We start from the raw sequence: 19,978 nt of genomic DNA on the forward strand, positions 1-19,978 counted from the left end.
GTAAATTAGAGATCTACCTGACAATGTGCAAAATTGCCCAAGGACCTGTAGTTTACAAAAAGCAGGACAAATTCAACCCAGCCAATTATCACCACCACTTTACTTCTGAATCAACAACAACAAAGTAATAGCAGCAGTCATCAAAAGTGCTATCAAGTGGCACTTACTCAGCAATAACCTGTTCACTGACTTCGGTTCTGGTCTCATTGTAGCCTTGGTTCCAAATACAGACAAAACATTAAAACTCCAACGAGGTGACATAAGAGCAACAGCCCCTGACATCAAGGCATTTGACATAGTTTCCTTCTTATTTATGATCTGTATCATTCATGTAGGCACTGTGGTATGGTGAATTATAAAACTTTTCATTGCATTTTTTTGTAAAAATACACAGGACAATAAATTGCTATTCTGTTCTATCAACAAGCCCTCGTTAAACTGGAGAAAGTGAGGACTGCAGGTGCTGGAGATCAGAGCTGAAAATGTGTTGCTGGAAAAGCGCAGCAGGTCAGGCAGCATCCGAGGAGCAGGAGAATCGACGTTTCGGGCATGAGCCCTTCTTCAGGAATCCTGAAGAAGGGCTCATGCCCGAAATGCCGATTCTCCTGCTCCTTGGATGCTGCCTGACCTGCTGCGCTTTTCCAGCAACACATTTTCAGCTCATTAAACTGGAGCCAAAGAGAATCAGATGAAACTTCACCACTGATTGGAGTTATACTTGGTACAAAGGAGATTATTTGTGATTATCGGAGATCAGTCACCTCACTCCAGGAGATTTCTGCAGAAGGACTCCCAGGTGGTGTCCTAGATCCAGCCAACTTCAACTGCTTTAATGACCTTTTCCCTGTGACTGTCTAATATTCAGTGCCATTTGGCAATAGCCAAGTTTAAGCTGACAATCAGAAAAGCAACAGCGGGAATTCACATTTCCAACAAAAAAGAATCTAACCATCTCCACTTAATATTCAACTGCATCATTAAATCCCCCATTATTGGTATCCTGGGAGTTAGCGCTGACTGGAATTTTAACTGGACCCACTATATAAATACTGTGGCTGCTCCAGAAGGCTGCAACTTCTACAGAATCTATTGCGTCCCCAAAGCACAGCAGCGTGATAAAATACAGTTCCAACAACACTCAAAAAAGCTCTAGTATTAAAGACAAAGTAGTATACTAAATTGGCACCTCACCCACCATCTCAAACTCTCATGGCCTCCATAACTGAAGCACACTGGCAGCAGCATAGCATCTACAAGGTGCTTTGCAGCAATTCACCAAGACTCCTGTGAAAACAGCTGATGCACAAGAACTTCACTTGCTGCAAATTTCCTCCCAATCCACACACCATGCTGACTCAGAACCCCACTGCTGCTCTTTCACAGCGGCTGCAACACTGGGTGTACCTCCACCAAGACAGTCACCAGTGGCTCCAAAGGAAATGTGCCTGCACAACACCAGAAGGGGAATTAGGAACATGTTCCAGCCTTCACAGTGACACCCACTAAAAACAAAAAGACGCAGCAAGCCCCCATAAAGAGATAAAGATCAGACTGTGTCTTTTAAAAATAATGTTGGTTGAGAGACAAGGACACCAAGGAAAACTCCTCTGCGCATCTTGGAATTGGTTGGGGGGGTGTTTTCTACCCTCTTAAGGGGGAAGATGGAGCCTTGGTGTAATGTGAGGAATCCTCGAGATGCAGCATTCCCGCAACAGCATACTGAAAATCTCAGTCTAGACTTTGTGCTCAAAGTTTGACTTGAACCCCACAATTTGTTAGCTCAGAGGCACATTAGGGGTGTTGCAAAGAGAGAGTTAAACATTGCACTGTCAGCTCCTTCTGTAGCACGTCATCGTACGGTTCAAGTCACACCAATTCAGACATCTCAGCTCCCAGCTTTCAAACTCCTGGCTAGACGCAAGTTGTTACATTAAAAGGAACTTTTATTTCTTTTTTTCTTAACATATTTACAGCAGGTTTAAGTAGGATTAGAATATTTTTGCAGAGGATTGAGAAGCCCCATTGTGCCAATGTCACACTGTGTGCAGTTTGTGTTTAGGAAGGGAATGCAGCATCGAGCAAAAAAGCAGCATTTAGACATATTTATAGATTTGTGTGTAAATTACATGGCGTAGAAAAGGAAGTGTTCTGAAATTGTACTCAATGAGGAGAATCATCGTGTCCCTTCACCAACACTCAGGATTTACAAAGAAAACAAAAAGCCACTTTGTTGCATTTCCTCCAAAAGAAAATCAAAAACCTAAATGTATTTTTTGGTAAAAAAAATTCACTTGAGGCACTGGTCAGGAATCAAACTCAGTAAATGACTGGTCTACACTTGATTAAAACACTTCAATTTTGAGGGGAAGGGGAAGAAAAGAATTAATAAGTTTTAAGCCAAGAGTCCCCTGCAGATTGTTCTTGAAAGTTTTCTCTATGATCAAGAATTTTTTTTTAAAAGAGTGAATCAGAATGGAAGAGGAGGGAATCAAGTCAACTAACAAGTATTATTCAAACAGTTGCATCACCTCAATTATACAAACAGGTATGGACATGCTACGGCAATTCAGTCACTTGCAAGTATCAATCTGCACTGCATCCCTATTTCATAAATGTACAGTGGACTTTGTATAACAAAGGGCAGTGCAATGGGGCCGCTGACTCCACAGGGGGAGAGAAATAAGCGCCGTACCGGGAGTTGTGGGCTTGAAAGTTGTAACGATCAACACAAATGAAAATCCAAGAGAAGCTGGGACCAGAGACTACCGTTTTTCCCTTTCTGTTCCTCCTCCTCCTGTACAGTATGCTGTACTGTCATACTGCACACCTGCATCCCCCGTCCTCCTCCCACTCCCCAAAATGCACTCCAGGTGGTCATTCAGAAATTGACGGCGTTGACAACCTTCACCGCGTAACAAAACACCCACAACTGCGACATATAACAAAGTCCGTGCTTCACAAGGTGTCCATCGCTCTCACATAGCAGCCCAGTTTTCCAGCTCCTGCATGTCAGAGTCTTCCTCTTCCTTCTTCTTTGCTGCTGAAACAGAAGAACAAACATAATATTGTGACAAGCTTGTCCAGTTACACACACACACACACACACAACACCCTCCTCAAAATCACACAAACACAGGGTCGATAACTGGAGGACACAGATTTGAAAAAGTCTTTGGTCAAAACAGCAATGTGGCTCAGTGGTTAGCTCTGCTACCTCACGGCATCTGTGTGGAGTTGGCACATTCTCCCAGTGTCTGCATGGGTTTGCTCCAGTTTCCTTCCACAGTCCAAAGATGTACAGGCTAAGTGAAGGGCCAGGCCAAATTGCCCATAGTGTCTAGGGATGTGTAGGTTAGGTGGATGAGCCATGGGAAATGCAGGGTTACAGAGACAGGATAGGAGGGTGGATCTGGGAGGAATGCTCTTCAGAGGGTCAGTGTGGACTCAATGGGACAAATGGCCTGCTTTCACACTGTAGGGTTTCTACAAATAGAGCCAGAGATGTGGAAATTTGTAATGATTTGGAATGCATTGCCTGAAACAGTGGTAAAAGCAGATTCAATACTAAGTTTTAAAAGGGAATTAGAAACATTTGTAAGGGAGAAAATGAGCTGGAAATGTGTTGCTGGGAAAGCGCAGCAGGTCAGGCAGCATCCAGGGAACAGGAGAATCGACGTTTCGGGCATAAGCCCTTCTTATGCCCAAAACGTCGATTCTCCTGTTCCCTGGATGCTGCCTGACCTGCTGCGCTTTTTCAGCAACACATTTCCAGCTCTGATCTCCAGCATCTGCAGACCTCACTTTTTCCCTAAGGGAGAAAATGATCAGGCAGAGAAGAGAGAGACCAATAGGATACTTCTCAAGAAGATACAAAAAAGGACCAAGCAGCCTTCTTCTGTGCTTCAGATGTCAACCTTCTACTGTGCAGCATGAACAGTTGTGAATTTGAGGCCTAGATAACTCAATAAATATACACACTCAATGTACATAACATTTCCTCACACCCATTATTACGTTGCTGTGACACTGTTCATGGCTTTTGAAAGAAACAAGACTTACCGGATTGGTTTTAAAATGATTAGACGGGAGGATTTACTGCAGCACATTTATAGATCTTAAACAGATGCAAATGTAGCACCGCACCTTAAAGACAACAGGGGCAGCAAAAACAAAATGTAGGAATGCACATGGCAGCAATGTGGGGGCAGAAAAAGGTTAGTGAGACTCAGAATTTTAAGACCAAAAGGGTGAATCCACTGAAACGGTGTAGTACAGTAAAAGGTGACAATTGGTGATACTGCAAGTGCGTCCAAGAATAGAGATAGTGGGAGAATTCTCCCTGTCACACCAATCCATCAAACTGCTGTAATTGTTATTCACCATGCCAGGAATGGTATGTACATAACGTGTAACATGTAAACATCCCCCACTCCATGTTTTATGGAAAAACAATCCTGTTTTTAACCTGGAGAGTTTGCCGAGGTTGCCATCGCCCCCACACTCTGCCCGCCATCATTCCCGTCATGGACCCCCCCCCCCCCCCCGTCACTCCCCCGCCTCCCGTCACGACCCCCCCCCCGACACTCCCGTCACCACCATCCCCGTCACCACCCTTACCCCCCCTGTCCCTCGTCACTTCCTTCAGCTGCCGTCACTCCAGCCCCGCCTCACCCACCGTCACTCCCGTCACCACCATCCCCGCCCCCCCCGTCACTCCCCCCCACCCACCCCAGTCACTCCCGTCACCACCCCCCCCAACCCCGCCAACCGTCACTGCCCCCACCCCTGCCTGCCATCACCACTCCCACCTGCCATCACCACTCCCACCTGCCATCGCCACCCCATCCTGTCACTCCCTTCACCAACCCCAGTCACTCCCTTCACCACCCCAGTCACTCCCTTCACCAACCCCAGTCACTCCCTTCACCAACCCCAGTCACTCCCTTCACCACCCCAGTCACTCCCTTCACCACCCCAGTCACTCCCTTCACCACCCCAGTCACTCCCTTCACCAACCCCAGTCACTCCCTTCACCACCCCAGTCACTCCCTTCACCAACCCCAGTCACTCCCTTCACCAACCCCAGTCACTCCCTTCACCAACCCCAGTCACTCCCTTCACCAACCCCAGTCACTCCCTTCACCAACCCCAGTCACTCCCTTCACCAACCCCAGTCACTCCCTTCACCAACCCCAGTCACTCCCTTCACCAACCCCAGTCACTCCCTTCACCAACCCCAGTCACTCCCTTCACCACCCCAGTCACTCCCTTCACCGCTCCCACCCCCGCGTCACTCCCGTCAACACCCCTATCCCCGCCCGCCGTCACCACCCCCCGTCACCCCACTCCCTGCCCGCTGTCATAGCAAAACTCTGCTTGCTCAGTATATGGAATGTTCAACTGAACTGGCTCAGACTCGAGGAACTAAATGAGTGCCTCTTGTGCTCCACCATTCCACAATCCTATGTGACTCCTATCCATGGCCCCACACAGCTCCAATATACCAACTAACAGTCATTTATAGGATAAAGACTCCCAATCATTCCTGGTTACCAGCCTATCCTTTTCTTCTCCCAGTCACCCTCCTGTCAGTTCCTACAGGAAGGAGGAAGCAATAGTTTTGTTGGAAGGGATCAAAGAAATGTGGCCATTTAATTTCAAGAGATGATTAAAGGAACTTGATTTTTCTTTGGGTCAGGAGTAAACCTCGTGTCAGTGACCTGGCTAAGCTGGGAGAGAAATGCAGCCGCTTACTCTTACCTGGCGTGGCTGGGAGGGAGGTGGAAGGGACATTGGGAAGTGGCACATTCTCTGCTCCTCCAATTTCCAGCAGGTTCTTGTCGAGTTCTTCCTGTTCCAGCTCTTCCAACTCAGCCATTAGCTCATCCTATAGAGAGGCACAACCCAGTAGGTTAATCGCCTAAAGCCACTCAAAAGCAGATGTTCATAGAAGGATTATTGTACTCTGAAGCAGCTTGATTTCTTACACTGCTCCCTTCTTTTACAGCAATGTTGGGAACCTCATTGAATGTGGGTCGAGGGTGTGGTGCTGGAAAAGTACAGCAGGTCGGGCAGCATCCGAGGAGCAAGAGAATCGACGTTTCAGACATAAGCCCTTCATCCGGAATTGAATGGACAGGTACGGATGTCAGAAAGCTGTACGACTACTTCAAAATAGTGGAAACTGGAAGGAATGATAATTCGCCAGATACAGATGGAAACTTATGGTGCATTAACAAGGTACACTACTGCTACTGTGCAAAGTAGCACTTAAATCCAGGGGATTGAGTGGCAGGTTGGAAGTTTTCAGAATTAATCATTCTGAGAAGTCTGAGAAAACCTACACACAAACGTCATATATTTCCCCGAAGTGTTCCTGTTACTTTAAAACTTGCTGGATTTACATTTTAAACCACAGCAAGTTGAGCCTGGGCAATTAACATTGGAGTCCTCTTTTCCTTTCTCTCAATGCAATTGTTCTTTCCTTTCTATAGTTAATAATCACAACACCAGGTTATAGTGCAACCTGTTGGACTATAACCTGGTGATGAGTGATTTTTAACTTTGTCCACCCCAGCTCCTCACATCATTCCTTCCTATACCCATCCTTCTCTGGTATATCTCTGTTTCTTTGTCAATCTTGACATGAGAGGTGGTGACTGTCTAGTGGTTTTATCACTGGACTGTTAATCAAAAGATCCAGGTAATGTTCCGGGTATCTGGGACTGAATCCCACCACAGTAGGTGGAAATTTGAATTCATAAAAATTTGAAACTGGAGTTTAAAAATTTAGACTGTAAAAATTTGGAGTCTAAGTGATGGATCCGTTGCAATTGGCAGAATCACCCATCTGGTTCACTATGTGCTTTACGAAAGGGAACTGCCAGCCATTCTCAGTTAACGGTCAGTCCGGATCGTTAATGTAGAACATGAATTGTTGTGGTCCCAACATTGACACCCCCCCCCCGGAAACTCCACTAGTCAATGGCTTCCATCCTATATCCCCACTCTCTGCTTTCAGCCAGTCAGCGAGTCCTCGACTCACGCTTATATCTTGCCTTGGGCTCATCTTATTTAGCAGCCTTCCCTACAGCACCTTGTCAAAGGCCTTTTGGAAATCTAATAGATCACGCCCATTGGCTCTGTTTTGCTTAACTCCTTGAAGAATTCTAAGCAGATTTGTCAGACATTACCTCCCCTTTATAAAGCTGTGCTGACTCGGTCCTATGTTAATGCATTTCCAAGTACTCCATCTCAACCTTAATAAGTGAAATCTAAAATTTTACCAATGACTGAGGTCAGGCGAACCAGTCTATAGTTTCCTGTCTTCTGCATCCCTCCCTTCTTAACAAGGGTGTTACATTAGCCACATTCCAGTCCTCTGGCACCCACCCTGACTCCAGTGACTCCTGAAAGATCACCATCTATGCCTCTACATGTTCCTCAGTTATCTCCTTCAGAATTCTGGTGTGTAGTTCATCTGATTTGGGTGATTGATCCACCCTCAGACGGTGTTGACGCTGTCACTTTAAAAGGTTATTTTGTCCTGGGGGCTTTGAAGAGAGGTTATAAATGCAGAGGTGCTGCTGAAGATGGCTCAAATAAACAGCTGAGGCAGCTTTGGGGTTTAAAAACAAACACCCTGGATGGGTGTGGCCACATCTCTCAGATCCAGATTTCTGGGTTTTGGGTTGTTTTTTTCAGTGACTCAGAAGTTGCTCAGGATCTCAGAAGAGTCGGAAGTTTCAGTGAACAATTCCTAGCTATTACTTTCTGAAATTTCTCGATGAATTTCCCTCCTGGTTTGGAGAACTGCATGTATCAATTTGTATTGGACTCGCTTTTTGCCAAGGGGTGTGTTTGTAGAATGTTATTAAGTTGGATCGGTTAATTAGTAATTGGTACTGCATCTATTACTTGGTTAGGTTTTCCAATAGTTAAGTTATTCTAAATTCCTGTCCCTTTTGTTTATATTTTAACTGCAGCATTTCAACAAATATGTTTTCTTAACTTCAAGTAGTTGGATCAGTCACACTGCATTTGGAACACTGCACTTCACATCTACCTTCAAAGGAAGATAAAGTTAGCGTCTAGGGCACCTTCTTAAAATATTTTGAGGGGGGAGCGAGTCTGGTCCATAACAAGATCTTTTTCCTAGCACCTTCTGTGTCTGTTTGTCTGTCTTTATGAGCATTTTTGGGGGCTAGAATTAAAGAGCTGGGTTTAATTACCTTGTGATTTAACTTTGCCCTAAGGCTACTGTATAAATAATCAAATGGTTAAAACTTCTGCTTATGCTACATACTGCAATGCCTGTATTGGTTATTCATAAAGTCTGCTATTGATTATTCAGTGCGGCACTGACCCTCCGACAGCGCGGCACTCCCTCAGCACTGACCCTATGACATTGCGGCACTCCCTCAGCACTGACCGTCTGACAGTGCTGGTTAGGAAAGCTAAGGTCAATTTTGAGAGTCAATGAGTATTTCTATTTTACTGTGTTTCAAATACTGGGATAGGGAGGCTGATTCGATATGTCTGCATTATAACACCTTTGAAAATACAAATTTAAACCTAAATTAAATAACTTAGGTTACAGAGGCAGAACTGGGTTATTTGGATGCCGCGCTTCAGGAGACAGTCACACCCTGTAGGTTAAGTACTTCAAATGTGAACTGTGGTCAAAGACAGGAAGGTGTGACTACAAGCGCGACAGGTAGAGAGATCCCGAAATCAACACTGGAGGAATCTCAGCTCTCGACTCGTTCACCAGTGATGAGGTACTTACACCCTGTGTGGATGAGGAAATGGGATTATAGGCAGGATGGGCATACTGACCACTGCACTATAGTACAGGAGGCCATCCAAGCCAGGGAACAGAAAGTAGGAGTGGTAGACAATTCTATAATTAGGGCTACAGGTATCATCCTTTGTAAGAAGTACCAAGAGTCCCAAATGGTATGTATTGCCTGCCTAGTGCAAACATAAGGGATACTTCAAACCAGCCTGACATCATACGGGAGTGGGAGGGGACTGGATCCATTTGCAGTGGCCCAGGCTGGGACTAACAAATAGCTGAGAATAGGCACAAGGTCCTGGTTGGGGAGGATCAGGAATTAGGAACAAAATTAAAAAGTCTCAAGAGAGTTTTAATCTATGGATTATTATAAGAGCCATGAGCAAATTGGCAGAGAGATAAGAAAATTAGAGAATGTGTCAAGACAATTTCATAGTCATACAGCACAGAAACATACCCTTTGGACCAAACAGTCCATGCCGAACATAATCCCAAACTAAACTAGCCCTACTTACCTGCTCCTGGCCCACATCCTTCCAAACCTTTCCTATTCATGTATTAACCCAACTGTCTTTTAAACATTGTAATCGTACCCACAGCCACCATCTCCTCAGGAAGTTCATTCCACACACAAACTACCCTCTGTGGAACATATTTGCCCCTCATTTAAAATTTTTATCCTCTCACATTAAAAACATACCCGTAATCTAGAAAGCCCCATCCTAGGGAAAACACAATACCATTAACTCTATCTATACCCCTCACTACTTTATAAACTTCTTTAAGGTCACCTCTCAACTTCTTACATTCCAGTGAAAAGAAGTCCCAGCCTTTCTTTATAACTTGAACCTTCCACACCCGACAACATCCTGATAAATCTCTTCTGAACCCTCCCCAGCTTCATAATATCCTTCCTATAAATGGACGACCAGAACTGGACACAGTATTCCAGAAGAGGCCTCACCAATGCCTCACACAACCTCAACACAACTTCCCAAGGTATACCTACAAGCCTTTCTGAAGGATTCCCATTTTCCAGACGTTGCTTTACCTGCGAACATCTGCCCCCAATCAGCTTTTGAAAGTTCTTGCCTAATACCGTCAAAATTGGCCTCTCATTTAGAGCTTCAACTTTTAGATCTGGTCTATCCTTTTCCATCATTATTATAAATCTAACAGAATTACGGTCGCTGGCTCCAAAGTCCTCCCCCACTGACACCTCAGTCACCTTACTTCCCAAAAGTAGGTCAAGTTTTGCACCTTCTCTAGTAGGTACATCCACATACTGAATCAGAAAATTTTCTTGTACACACAAATTCCTCTCCATCTAAACCTTTAACACTATGGCAGCCCCTGTCTATGTTTGGAAAGTTAAAATCCCCTACCATAACTACCCTATTATTCTTACAGATAGCTGAGACCTCCTTACAAATTTGTTTCTCAAATTTCCCTCTGACTATTGGTGGGGGGGGGGGTCTATAATACAATCCCAATAAGGTGATCATCCCTTCCTTATTTCTCAGTTCCACCCAAATAACTTCCCTGGATGTATTTCCAGGAATATCCTCCCTCAGTACAGTTGTAACGCTATCCCTTATTAAAAACGCCACTCCCCCATCTCTCTTGCCTCCCTTCTATTCTTCCTGTAGCATTTGTATCCTGGAACATTAAGCTGCCAGTCCTGTTCATCCCTGAGCCACGTTTCTGTAATCGCTATATTATCCCAGTCCCATGTTCCTAACCATGCCCCGAGTTCATCTGCCTTCCCTGTTAGGCCACTTGCATGGAAATAATTGCAGTTTAATTTATCAATGTTGAAATCAGTAATGAGCTGGATTTAATGAATAATCTAAGAGTGCATGAACAGTTATGAAATAATGATCAATGTGGCATTTAAAAGCAAAAAGCATGAATTAGTGACTGGTGTTTTAGATTTAGACAAGGCCAGATTTAACAAGACGTGAGAGAGACTGCCCTCAGTAAACTGGGAAAATCTGCTCAGGGCTGTAACAACTGAAGAACACTGGAGGATGTTTAAAGAGACATTTATCGTTTATACCTGAGAAGGAAAAGCTCCATGTCACAGATAAAATAGCCATGGACAACTGGAGAGATAAGAGTCAGCATAAAACTAGAACAAAGAGCTTAGAAAATGCGTAAAATAGCACAGACCTGCTGAATGGAAAAGATAAAAAGACCAGCAAAGGGCCACAAATCAGCTTATAACAGTTACTAAAAAGGATTATGTAAGGAAACTTGCCAGGGACATCAAAATCAATAAGAAATGTTATAGTTATATCAAGGGAAAGCATGTGAACAGCAGCAATGTTGACTCACTAAAGGCTGAAAGTGGGAATATTGTTAATGTCTGTGGGAAATGGCAGACACATTCAATAATTACTTTGCCTCAGTATTTACGTAGAAAAGGAGGATAGCTTTCCAGAAGTCCAGAAGGAAATTAATAAAGGATTGGGAACAGGGACAGAATAAAATTAACATAAAACATTAATGAGCAGATTAATAGAATTATAGAGAGTGACAAATCCCTGGGACCTGACAGTTTCTATCCAAGGGCATTAAAGCAAGTAGGGAAAAACAGTGTAGATGCCCTGACTATAATCTTTCAGAGGCTCCTTAATATAGCTGTTGTTCCTCTGGGTTGGTAATTTGAACGTGTTCCTCTGCTTTTTAAGGAGGGTGAAAGAGAAAACTGAATGAATATAGGCCAATTATTCTCACATCTGTGGTGAAGAAATTGTTGGAGTCTATGTCAAAGATGAGCTAATTAAATACCTCGAAAATGTTTAATTAATCAAGGAGAGCACCACCATAGATTCATGACTGGTAGATCAAGCCTGACAAACCTCAGTGGAAAGGGAAATGTCTACGGACTTCCAGAAGGCATTCGCTAAGTCCCATAGCAGGGCCTCAAACTAAGGTAGAAGCTCATGGAATTGAAGGCAACTTACTGACGTGGCTGAGAATTTGGTTGAGTGGCAGGTGACAGAAAGTAGATAGAATGGGTAGGTACTCAAGTATGGGGAGAAAGTGAGGACTGCAGATGCTGGAGATCAGAGCTGAAAATGTGTTGCTGGAAAAGCGCAGCAGGTCAGGCAGCATCCAGGGAACAGGAGAATCAACGTTTCGGGCATAAGCCCTTCTTCAGGAATCCTGAAGAAGGGCTTATGCCCGAAACGTCGATTCTCCTGTTCCCTGGATGCTGCCTGACCTGCTGCGCTTTTCCAGCAACACATTTTCAGCGCAGGTACTCAAGTATGACCAGCCGTGTCTCACAATAATCTGTGTTAGGGCCTCAATTATTCACATTATTTATAAATAACTTGGATAATGGCATAGAAAGTTATATGTACAAATTTGCTGATGAAAAAATTAGGCAGCATTATAGACAGTGGAGATGATAGCATAGAATTACAAAAGGATATTGACAGACTAAATGAATGGGCAAAACTGTGGCAGATGATGTTCAATGTAAGCAAGTATCAGGTTATTCTTTTTGGATCAAGAGGATAGATCTGGAGTACTTTTCATTTGGTATGAAGTTGAATACAGTGAATGTCCAAAGAGATGTAGGATTCAGATACATAGATCGTTAAAATTTTACAAACATGTGCAGAAAATAATCAAGAAAGTTAGTGGCATGTTTGTTTTTATACCTAGGGGACTGGAGTACAATGATACAGACATTATGGTGTAGTTATACAAAAGCTCTGTTAGACCCCACTTGAAGTACTGCAAATAGATCTGGGCACCTCAGCCTTAGGAAGGATATAGTGGGCTGGAGGTAGATTTACAAGAATACTACTGCACCTCAGGGGTTAAGTTTGAGGAGAGATTGTACAAATTAGGCCTTTATTTCTGTAATATTTAGAAGGTTAAGGGATGATCTGGTGGAAGTCTTCAAGATATTAACAGGGAAAGACAGAGCTGATGAAGATAAACTATTCCCATTGGTTGGGGATTCTAGAATTAGGGAGAATCTGACCGTTCAGGAGAGATGTTAGGGAGCACTTCGACACACAAAGGGTGGGAGGGGTTTGGAACTCTTTCACCACTGGCAGTGGATGTTGGATCAGTTGTTAATTTTAAATCTGAGACAGATAAAGTTTTGTTAAGCAAAATTATTAAGGGATATGGGCCAAAGGCAGGTATATGGACTTCAGGCCACAGTTCAGCCATGAGCTCACTAAATGGTGGGACTTGCTCAAGGGGCTGAATGGCCTATTCATGTGCTACGTTCCTATATTGGCTTACGTAAGTTTCAGTGTTTGATGCACTCACCTCATCAAAGTCTTCACCAAAACCGACTGGTTTGGAAATAGCTTCAGAGATTTCCTGTGCCAATTCCTGTTGCTCTGTGATGTCCTGCATTAGCTCATCTACTTTGTCAATGTCCCTTTTAAAAAACAAATGATACATCATTCAAATCAACTTGATGCAGCAAAACAAAAGATCAAATGCTGTTACTATCTAGTTCACAGTACGTTGGGAAAACAGAGGGGGTTTTGCCAGTTCACTAGATATGTTTTTACAATGGGTTATGATGATGTGGAGTGCACCACCTGACAGCATATTCATAGTAAATGACAAAAAGGAAATGGATAAATACTTGAAGAGGAAATGTGTGCATAACAATGACAACTGGGACGATTCAGTAATTTTCTCAGAAAACTGGCAGGAAACTGACAAACTGAATGATATTCTTTACTGCATGAGTCTATGTTGAACCGAGCAACCTCAGTTTATGACCATAGTATTTACAAGTGACCAGCTTTACAATTGATAAACAGGTTAAATCGGGATACCTCTTGACCACCAATGGGAGAAAAGCAGAAGAGAAAATAAGTTATTTAAAAGGATATTTTGTAAACATTGGAACTTTCAGCCTTGGGGAGATGTTGTTAGTGTGACACAGACTAGAGACTCCCAGCTCACACCTTGATTTCTGCTGAGGTAGCCCATGGTGGCATTTGAACTGCTGTAATTGTCTCTCAGCAATTCTAGGTTGTGGAAAGGGGGCAAACTATAGACTGAGAAAAAGTAGGTAAAATCAGCTCAGGCTTCCAAATCTGATGACTAAAAAGCACACACCACTGTCTTACGTTAGTTTGGAGTATTTACAGCAGAGAAACCAGCCATTCAGCTAGCTGAGCTACGCTGGGTCTCCTCTGACTTCCTCATTTTACCTCATTGCCTTTGGGGGTAGGTGACAAAGTTAGGTATAGCCTCATTTAAAAACATGAAACGTAGAATATTATGGATGCTCAAACCACAGGCAAATCAATTTGAATAGGCCAAGCACATCTTACAAACAACATATCTGCCTCTTCTTTCTTCCCTTATGTGCTTCTATCTAGTGTCTATTGGGACTCACTCAAATGTGAAAGGAATGGCAATTTTGGATAAATTGCTCCCCGACCTAGCAAAAGCATCAAAGCCTAGTGCTGCCCTCTGCTGCTAGTTTGCAATATAAACTAGTTTAGTTGCACACTCGGTTGTACATTCAGTTAGGTGATCACAGGTTTAACTCGCTCTAATCTCAGTGGAGCTCTGCACAGGCAATAGCGAAGATGCAGTGATGACCATGTGTCAGGTCATTATCCAGGAACAGGATCGTCGACTCCACAGGGTGGCCCTGGCAGATCCCAAACTCGGCATCAGTGAGCAGGTGCTGCTTGATGTCACCTTCCACCACTTTACTGATGATTAAAAGACTGATGAGGTGGCAACTGCCTAGGTTGGATTGGATCTGTACATGACACACCTATGTAATTTTCCACTCTCTGGTGGATGCCAGTGTTGTAGCTGTACTGGAATAGCTTGGCTAGGCACGCAGAAAGTTCTGCGGCACGAATCTACAGTACTATCACCAGAATATTGTCAGTACCCAGTACATTCAGCGGCTTCTTGAAATCTCATGGAGTGCACGGAATTGGGTGAAGACTGACATCTATAATACCAGAGACCCCAGGGCAGGTCAAGATGGATCACTCACTGAGCATTGCTGGCTGTGCATTACTGTATTGGGCTCCCACATAGGTGAAACGGGGATATTTAACTGGAGAAGAAGGCTCAAGTGTTTATTTAAAATTGTCATTCATGTGGCTACAAGAACACAGCAGAGTCTTGGAATCCTTCAGTGAGTAAATCGTCCCCAAAGCCTGTCCATCTACAAGTCAGGAGTGTGATGGGATAGACAATAGGTGCAGGAGTAGGCCATTCTGCCCTTCGAGCCTGCACCGCCATTCAATATGATCACGGCTGATCATCCTTAATCAGTATCCTGTTCCTGCCTTATCTCCATAACCCTAGATTCCACAATCCTTGAGAGCTCTTTCTTAAATGAATCCAGAGACTGGGCCTCCACTGCCCTCTGGGGCAGAGCATTCCACACAGCCACCACTCTCTGGGTGAAGAAGTTTCTCCTCATCTCTGTCCTAAATGGTCTACCCCGTATTTTTTAGCTGTGTCCTCTGGTTCGGGACTCACCCATTAGCGGAAATATGTTTCCTGCCTCCAGAGTGTCCAATCCTTTCATAATCTTATATGTCTCAATCAGATCCCTTCTTGGTCTTCTAAACTCAAGGATGTACAAGCCCAGTCGCTCCAGTCTTTCAGTGTAAGGCAATCCCACCATTCCAGGAATTGACCTCGTGAACCTATGCTGCACTCCCTCAATAGCCAGAATGTCTTTCCTCAAACTTGGAGACCAGAACTGCACACAATATTCCAGGTGTGGTCTCACCAGGGCCCTGTACAGCTGCAGAAGAACCTCTTTGCTTCTATACTCAATCCCTCTTGTTATGAAGGCCAGCATGCTATTAGCCTTCTTCACTACCTGCTGTATCTGCATGCTTGCCTTCATTGACTGGTGTACAAGAACACCCAGATCTCTCTGTACTGCCCCTTTACCTAAATTGACTCCATTGAGGTAGTAATCGGCCTTCCTGTTCTTGTCACCAAAGTGGATAACCGTACATTTATCCACATTAATCTGCATCTGCCATGCATCTGACCACTCACCTAACTTGTCCAGGTCACCCTGTAATTTCCTAACATCCTCATCACATTTCACCCTGCCACCCAGCTTAGTATCATCAGCAAATTTGCTAATGTTATTACTAATACCATCTTCTATATCATTAACATATATTGTAAAAAGCTGCGGTCCCAGTACTGATCCCTGTGGTACCCCACTGTCACTACCTGACATTCCAAAATTGAACCGTTTATCACTACTCTTTGTTTCCTGTCAGCTAACCAACTTTCAATCCAAGTTAGTACTTTGCCCCCATTACCATGCACCCTAATTTTGCTCACTAACCTCCTATGTGGGACTTTATCAAAAGCTTTCTGAAAGTCCAGGTACACTACATCTACTGGATCTCCCTCGTCCATCTTCAGAGTTACATCCTCAAAAGATTCCAGAAGATTAGTCAAGCATGATTTCCCCTTCATAACTCCATGCTGACTCTGACCTATCCTGTTACTACTATCCAGATGTGTCATAATTTCATCCTTTATAATAGACGCCAGCATCTTTTCCACCACTGAGGTCAGACTAACTGGTCTCTAATTTCCTGTTTTCTCTCTCCCACATTTCTTAAAAAGGTGGTACAACATTAGCCACCCTCCAATCTGCAGGAACTGATCCCGAATCTATCGAACTGTGGAAAATAATCACCAACGCATCCACGATTTCTCGAGCCACCTCCTTCAGTACCCTGGGATGTAGACCATCAGGCCCCGGGGACTTATCAACCTTCAGACCTAACAGTCTCTCCAATACCAATTCCTGGCAAATATAAATTCCCTTAAGTTCAGGTCCTTCAGCCACTGTTACCTCAGGGAGATTGCTTGTGTCTTCCCCAGTGAACACAGATCTGAAGTACCAATTCAATTCTTCTGCCATTTCTTTGTTCCCTGTAATATATTCCCCTGTTTCTGTCTTCAAGGGCCCAATTTTAGTCTTAACCATTTTTTTGCCTTTCACATACCTAAAAACACTTTTACTATCCTCCTTTATGTTATTGGCCAGTTTACCTTCGTACCTCATTTTTTTCTCTGCGTATTTCCTTCTTGGTAATCCTCTGTTGGTCTTTAAAAGCTTCCCAATCCTCCGTTTTCCCACTTATCTTTGCTATGTTATACTTTTTCTCTTTAAACTTTATATGTTTCTTAACTTCCCTCGTCAGCCACGGCCACCCATGCCTCCTCCTAGGATCTTTCTTCCTTTTTGGAATGAACTGATCCTGCAACTTCTGCATTATACACAGAAATATCTGCCATTGTTCCTCCCCTGTCATCCCTGCTAAGGTATTGCACCATTGAACTTTGGCCAGCTCCTCCCTCATAGCTCTATAGTTTCCTTTATTCAACAGAAATATTGTCACTTCCGATTGTACCCTCTCCCTCTCAAATTGCAGATTGAAGCTTATTGTATTATGGTCACTACTTCCCAATGGCTCCTTCACTTCGAGGTCCCTGACCAATTCTGGTTCGTTGCACAATACCAGATCCAGAATTGCCTTCTCCCTGGTAGGCTCCAGCACCAGCTGTTCTAAGAATCCATCTCGGAGGTACTCCACAAAGTCTCTTTCTTGAGGCCCAATACCATCTTGATTCTCCCAGTCTACCTGCATGTTGAAATCCCCCATAACAACTGTAGTAACATCTTTGCGATATTATTCCTCATTTGTCTGGACGAGTGCAGCTCCAACAACACAAGAAGCTTGACATCATCCAGGATAAAGCAGCCGGCTTAATTAGCACCACACCCATTCATTAGCATTCATTCCCTTCACCCTGATGCAAAGCAGTGTATACCATCTACAAGATGCACTGCAGAAATTCACCAAGGCTCCTCAGACAGTACTTTCTAAATCCACGACACTACCATCTTGGAGGAGAGGGCTGCAGGTACAATCAGAAAACCACCACTTGCTAGATCCCCTCCAAGTCATTCACCATTCTGACTTGGAAATATATTATAATTCTTTCACTATCACTGGGACAAAACCTTAGATCTTCTTCCCCAACATCATTGGGACTGTAGAGTTTCTGATCAAACTGCGCAGATGTTCTTACATATCTTTGGAATAGGCGAGACCTGAATCCAAGCGTCCTGGCTCAGAGACAAGTGACTGATGGCCTAGTGGTATTATCATTAGATTATTAATCTCGAAGCCCAGATAACAAACTAGGGACTCAGGACCAAATTCCACCATGGCAGAAGTGGAATTTGAAAGAGTCTAATGACGTCCAGGAAGCCCCTGTCAGAACATCCCATCTGGTTCACTCAAGTCCCTTACAACAAGAAATTGCAATTCCAGACAGCAATATGGTCGACTCTTAACTGCCACCTGGGTAATTAGGGATGGACAATAAATAAGGGACTAGCCACTGAACTTTGGACCAGTGAATGAATTTAAAAAAGAAAAGGTAAAACAAATGGACTTGAAGGATGCAACTTCCCATCACCTTCAAGAGCAATAATGCCGCATTCCAAGTGAATTTAAAATTAACATGTGACAACAGCTTACGCCAGAATCAAGCCATCCCATTCCTTTCCATATTGCCTTTAAGATTTTGTTGACCCCAGCCAGAACAATGAGTTTTTTTTTCCCCCAGCTGCCTTACCTTGTCCCTGTTGTAACCATTTTGATGAGTGGGACACCAATAGAGTGGAAGTGCCAAAGCCCTCTCAACAATTGCTAGCAAGTGGATGGAAATGACCAAACACATGTCATAAAGCAGGTTAACAAATGTTTCCTATCTGTTGATTACCCTCCTTGATTACATTCATAATAGGGAAGTCACAGCCACCACACCACTTAGGCCCTGCCTTCCATCTGTAAACAGGAAATGCAGCTGGTAGACTGGACCATCAAAGCCCTATCAGGAAAATTTGAACAGACAAGTTAGGTTTTCCAAGGATCAAATCTTGCATTTCCCAAACAGAAGGAGAGGGTGTTGAGATTAGGAATGCATTCCATCTATTTCTCTCAAGTGTTAATTTCTACAGCAATAATACTAGGACACCAAAAATATTAATTCACTTACATGTTCTCATGAGCAGCTTTCATAGCCTTGGCAGCAAAGCCCATGTTTTTGAGAACTTCTGTGTTAGTGTTTGCATTTTCCAATGCTTCCCTCTGGAATTCAATAGTGGACAGGGTGCCATCAATCTGAGCCAGTTGCTTTTCATATCTCTTCTTGCGCTTTAGAGCTTGCAATGCAGCTAGATAGTGGAAGAAACAAAGAATAAGCAATTTGGACATCAAACACTTTCAAAGATCCACTCAGCACTGCATTCAGCTATGTAAAACTGACCCTCTCTTTGGGAAATCATTCTAACAAATAATAGTCACAACTCCAAAGCATAATCTTTATTTTCTGTCAATATTCAAGGATAATTATAGACTTGAAGATTAAACAAAATTCAAAACTCAATGGGAGTGGAGACGGAGGACAGAATAAATGGAATGATCATGCAGCTGAAGGAAAGCGGAGTTTAATATTCAACCACACCAATGCAATTTGTTTTGTAAAACATGGTAGCATTTAGACTCCCACTCCTCAACAACTGGAAAACAAGTGCAAAAAATAAAGACTCAGATCTAATAGTCTCAAAATCCCCCAAAGATACCGGTTTGAAGCCCCAAACTACTGACTCTGCAGGAACTGCCAGAATGTTTAAACTTGTGATCTGGACCCTGCTCGATTATCTCCAACTTGAAGTTTAGAGGTGGAGACTTGGGGAGATTGGATTTAGCTACCTGGATAGTTACTCAGGAAATGTTAGAGATGAAAACAATCCTGAGTCCCTACTGACTCCGATCCCACCAATTATACCCTGCTGTCCAACTGACCATGACACTCTGGTACAGAAAGGCACTCGTGTGGAGGAGGAAACAGGAGTATAGCCTTGGGTAAGGGACAGTATGGTCACGAGGATTCCTGAAGAAGGGCTCATGCCTGAAACTTCGATTCTCCTGCTCCTTGGATGCTGCCTGGCCTGCTGCGCTTTTCCAGCAACACATTTTCAGCTCACGAGGATCAACTCCATTCACTGGATTCAAATATTTATGAGGCCAAAACAGAATTGAACAAGTTGCAATGCTGTTTGTCATGAATCGTAGATATCCATCATTCAATCTTTTC

The 19,978-nt window shown here is 43.6% G+C and overlaps 1 protein-coding gene across 2 annotated transcripts in view; it reads right to left on the reverse strand.

Moving 5' to 3' along the window:
• Window positions 1-2,347: 2,347 nt before the first annotated feature.
• Window positions 2,348-19,978, reverse strand: part of chmp4ba (charged multivesicular body protein 4Ba) — a 53,410-nt gene continuing 35,779 nt past the window's right edge. Inside the window, exons 2-5 of one of the 2 annotated variants that reach the window (XM_043710871.2) lie at window positions 18,878-19,055; window positions 13,097-13,211; window positions 5,761-5,887; window positions 2,348-3,037 (exon numbers count right to left, since the gene is read on the reverse strand). In XM_043710871.2, the coding sequence (XP_043566806.1) occupies window positions 2,976-3,037; window positions 5,761-5,887; window positions 13,097-13,211; window positions 18,878-19,055 (482 nt within the window). In that variant the 3' untranslated portion in view covers window positions 2,348-2,975. Of the gene's footprint in view, window positions 3,041-5,760; window positions 5,888-13,096; window positions 13,212-18,877; window positions 19,056-19,978 lie in introns of both variants that reach the window. The other variant, XM_043710869.2, reaches the window with a different exon arrangement.

This window comes from Chiloscyllium plagiosum, unplaced genomic scaffold (genome assembly GCF_037043375.1).
Source record: "Chiloscyllium plagiosum isolate Xiang-an unplaced genomic scaffold, Cpla_swu_hap1 HiC_scaffold_15, whole genome shotgun sequence".
Classification (NCBI taxonomy): Eukaryota; Metazoa; Chordata; class Chondrichthyes; order Orectolobiformes; family Hemiscylliidae; genus Chiloscyllium; species Chiloscyllium plagiosum.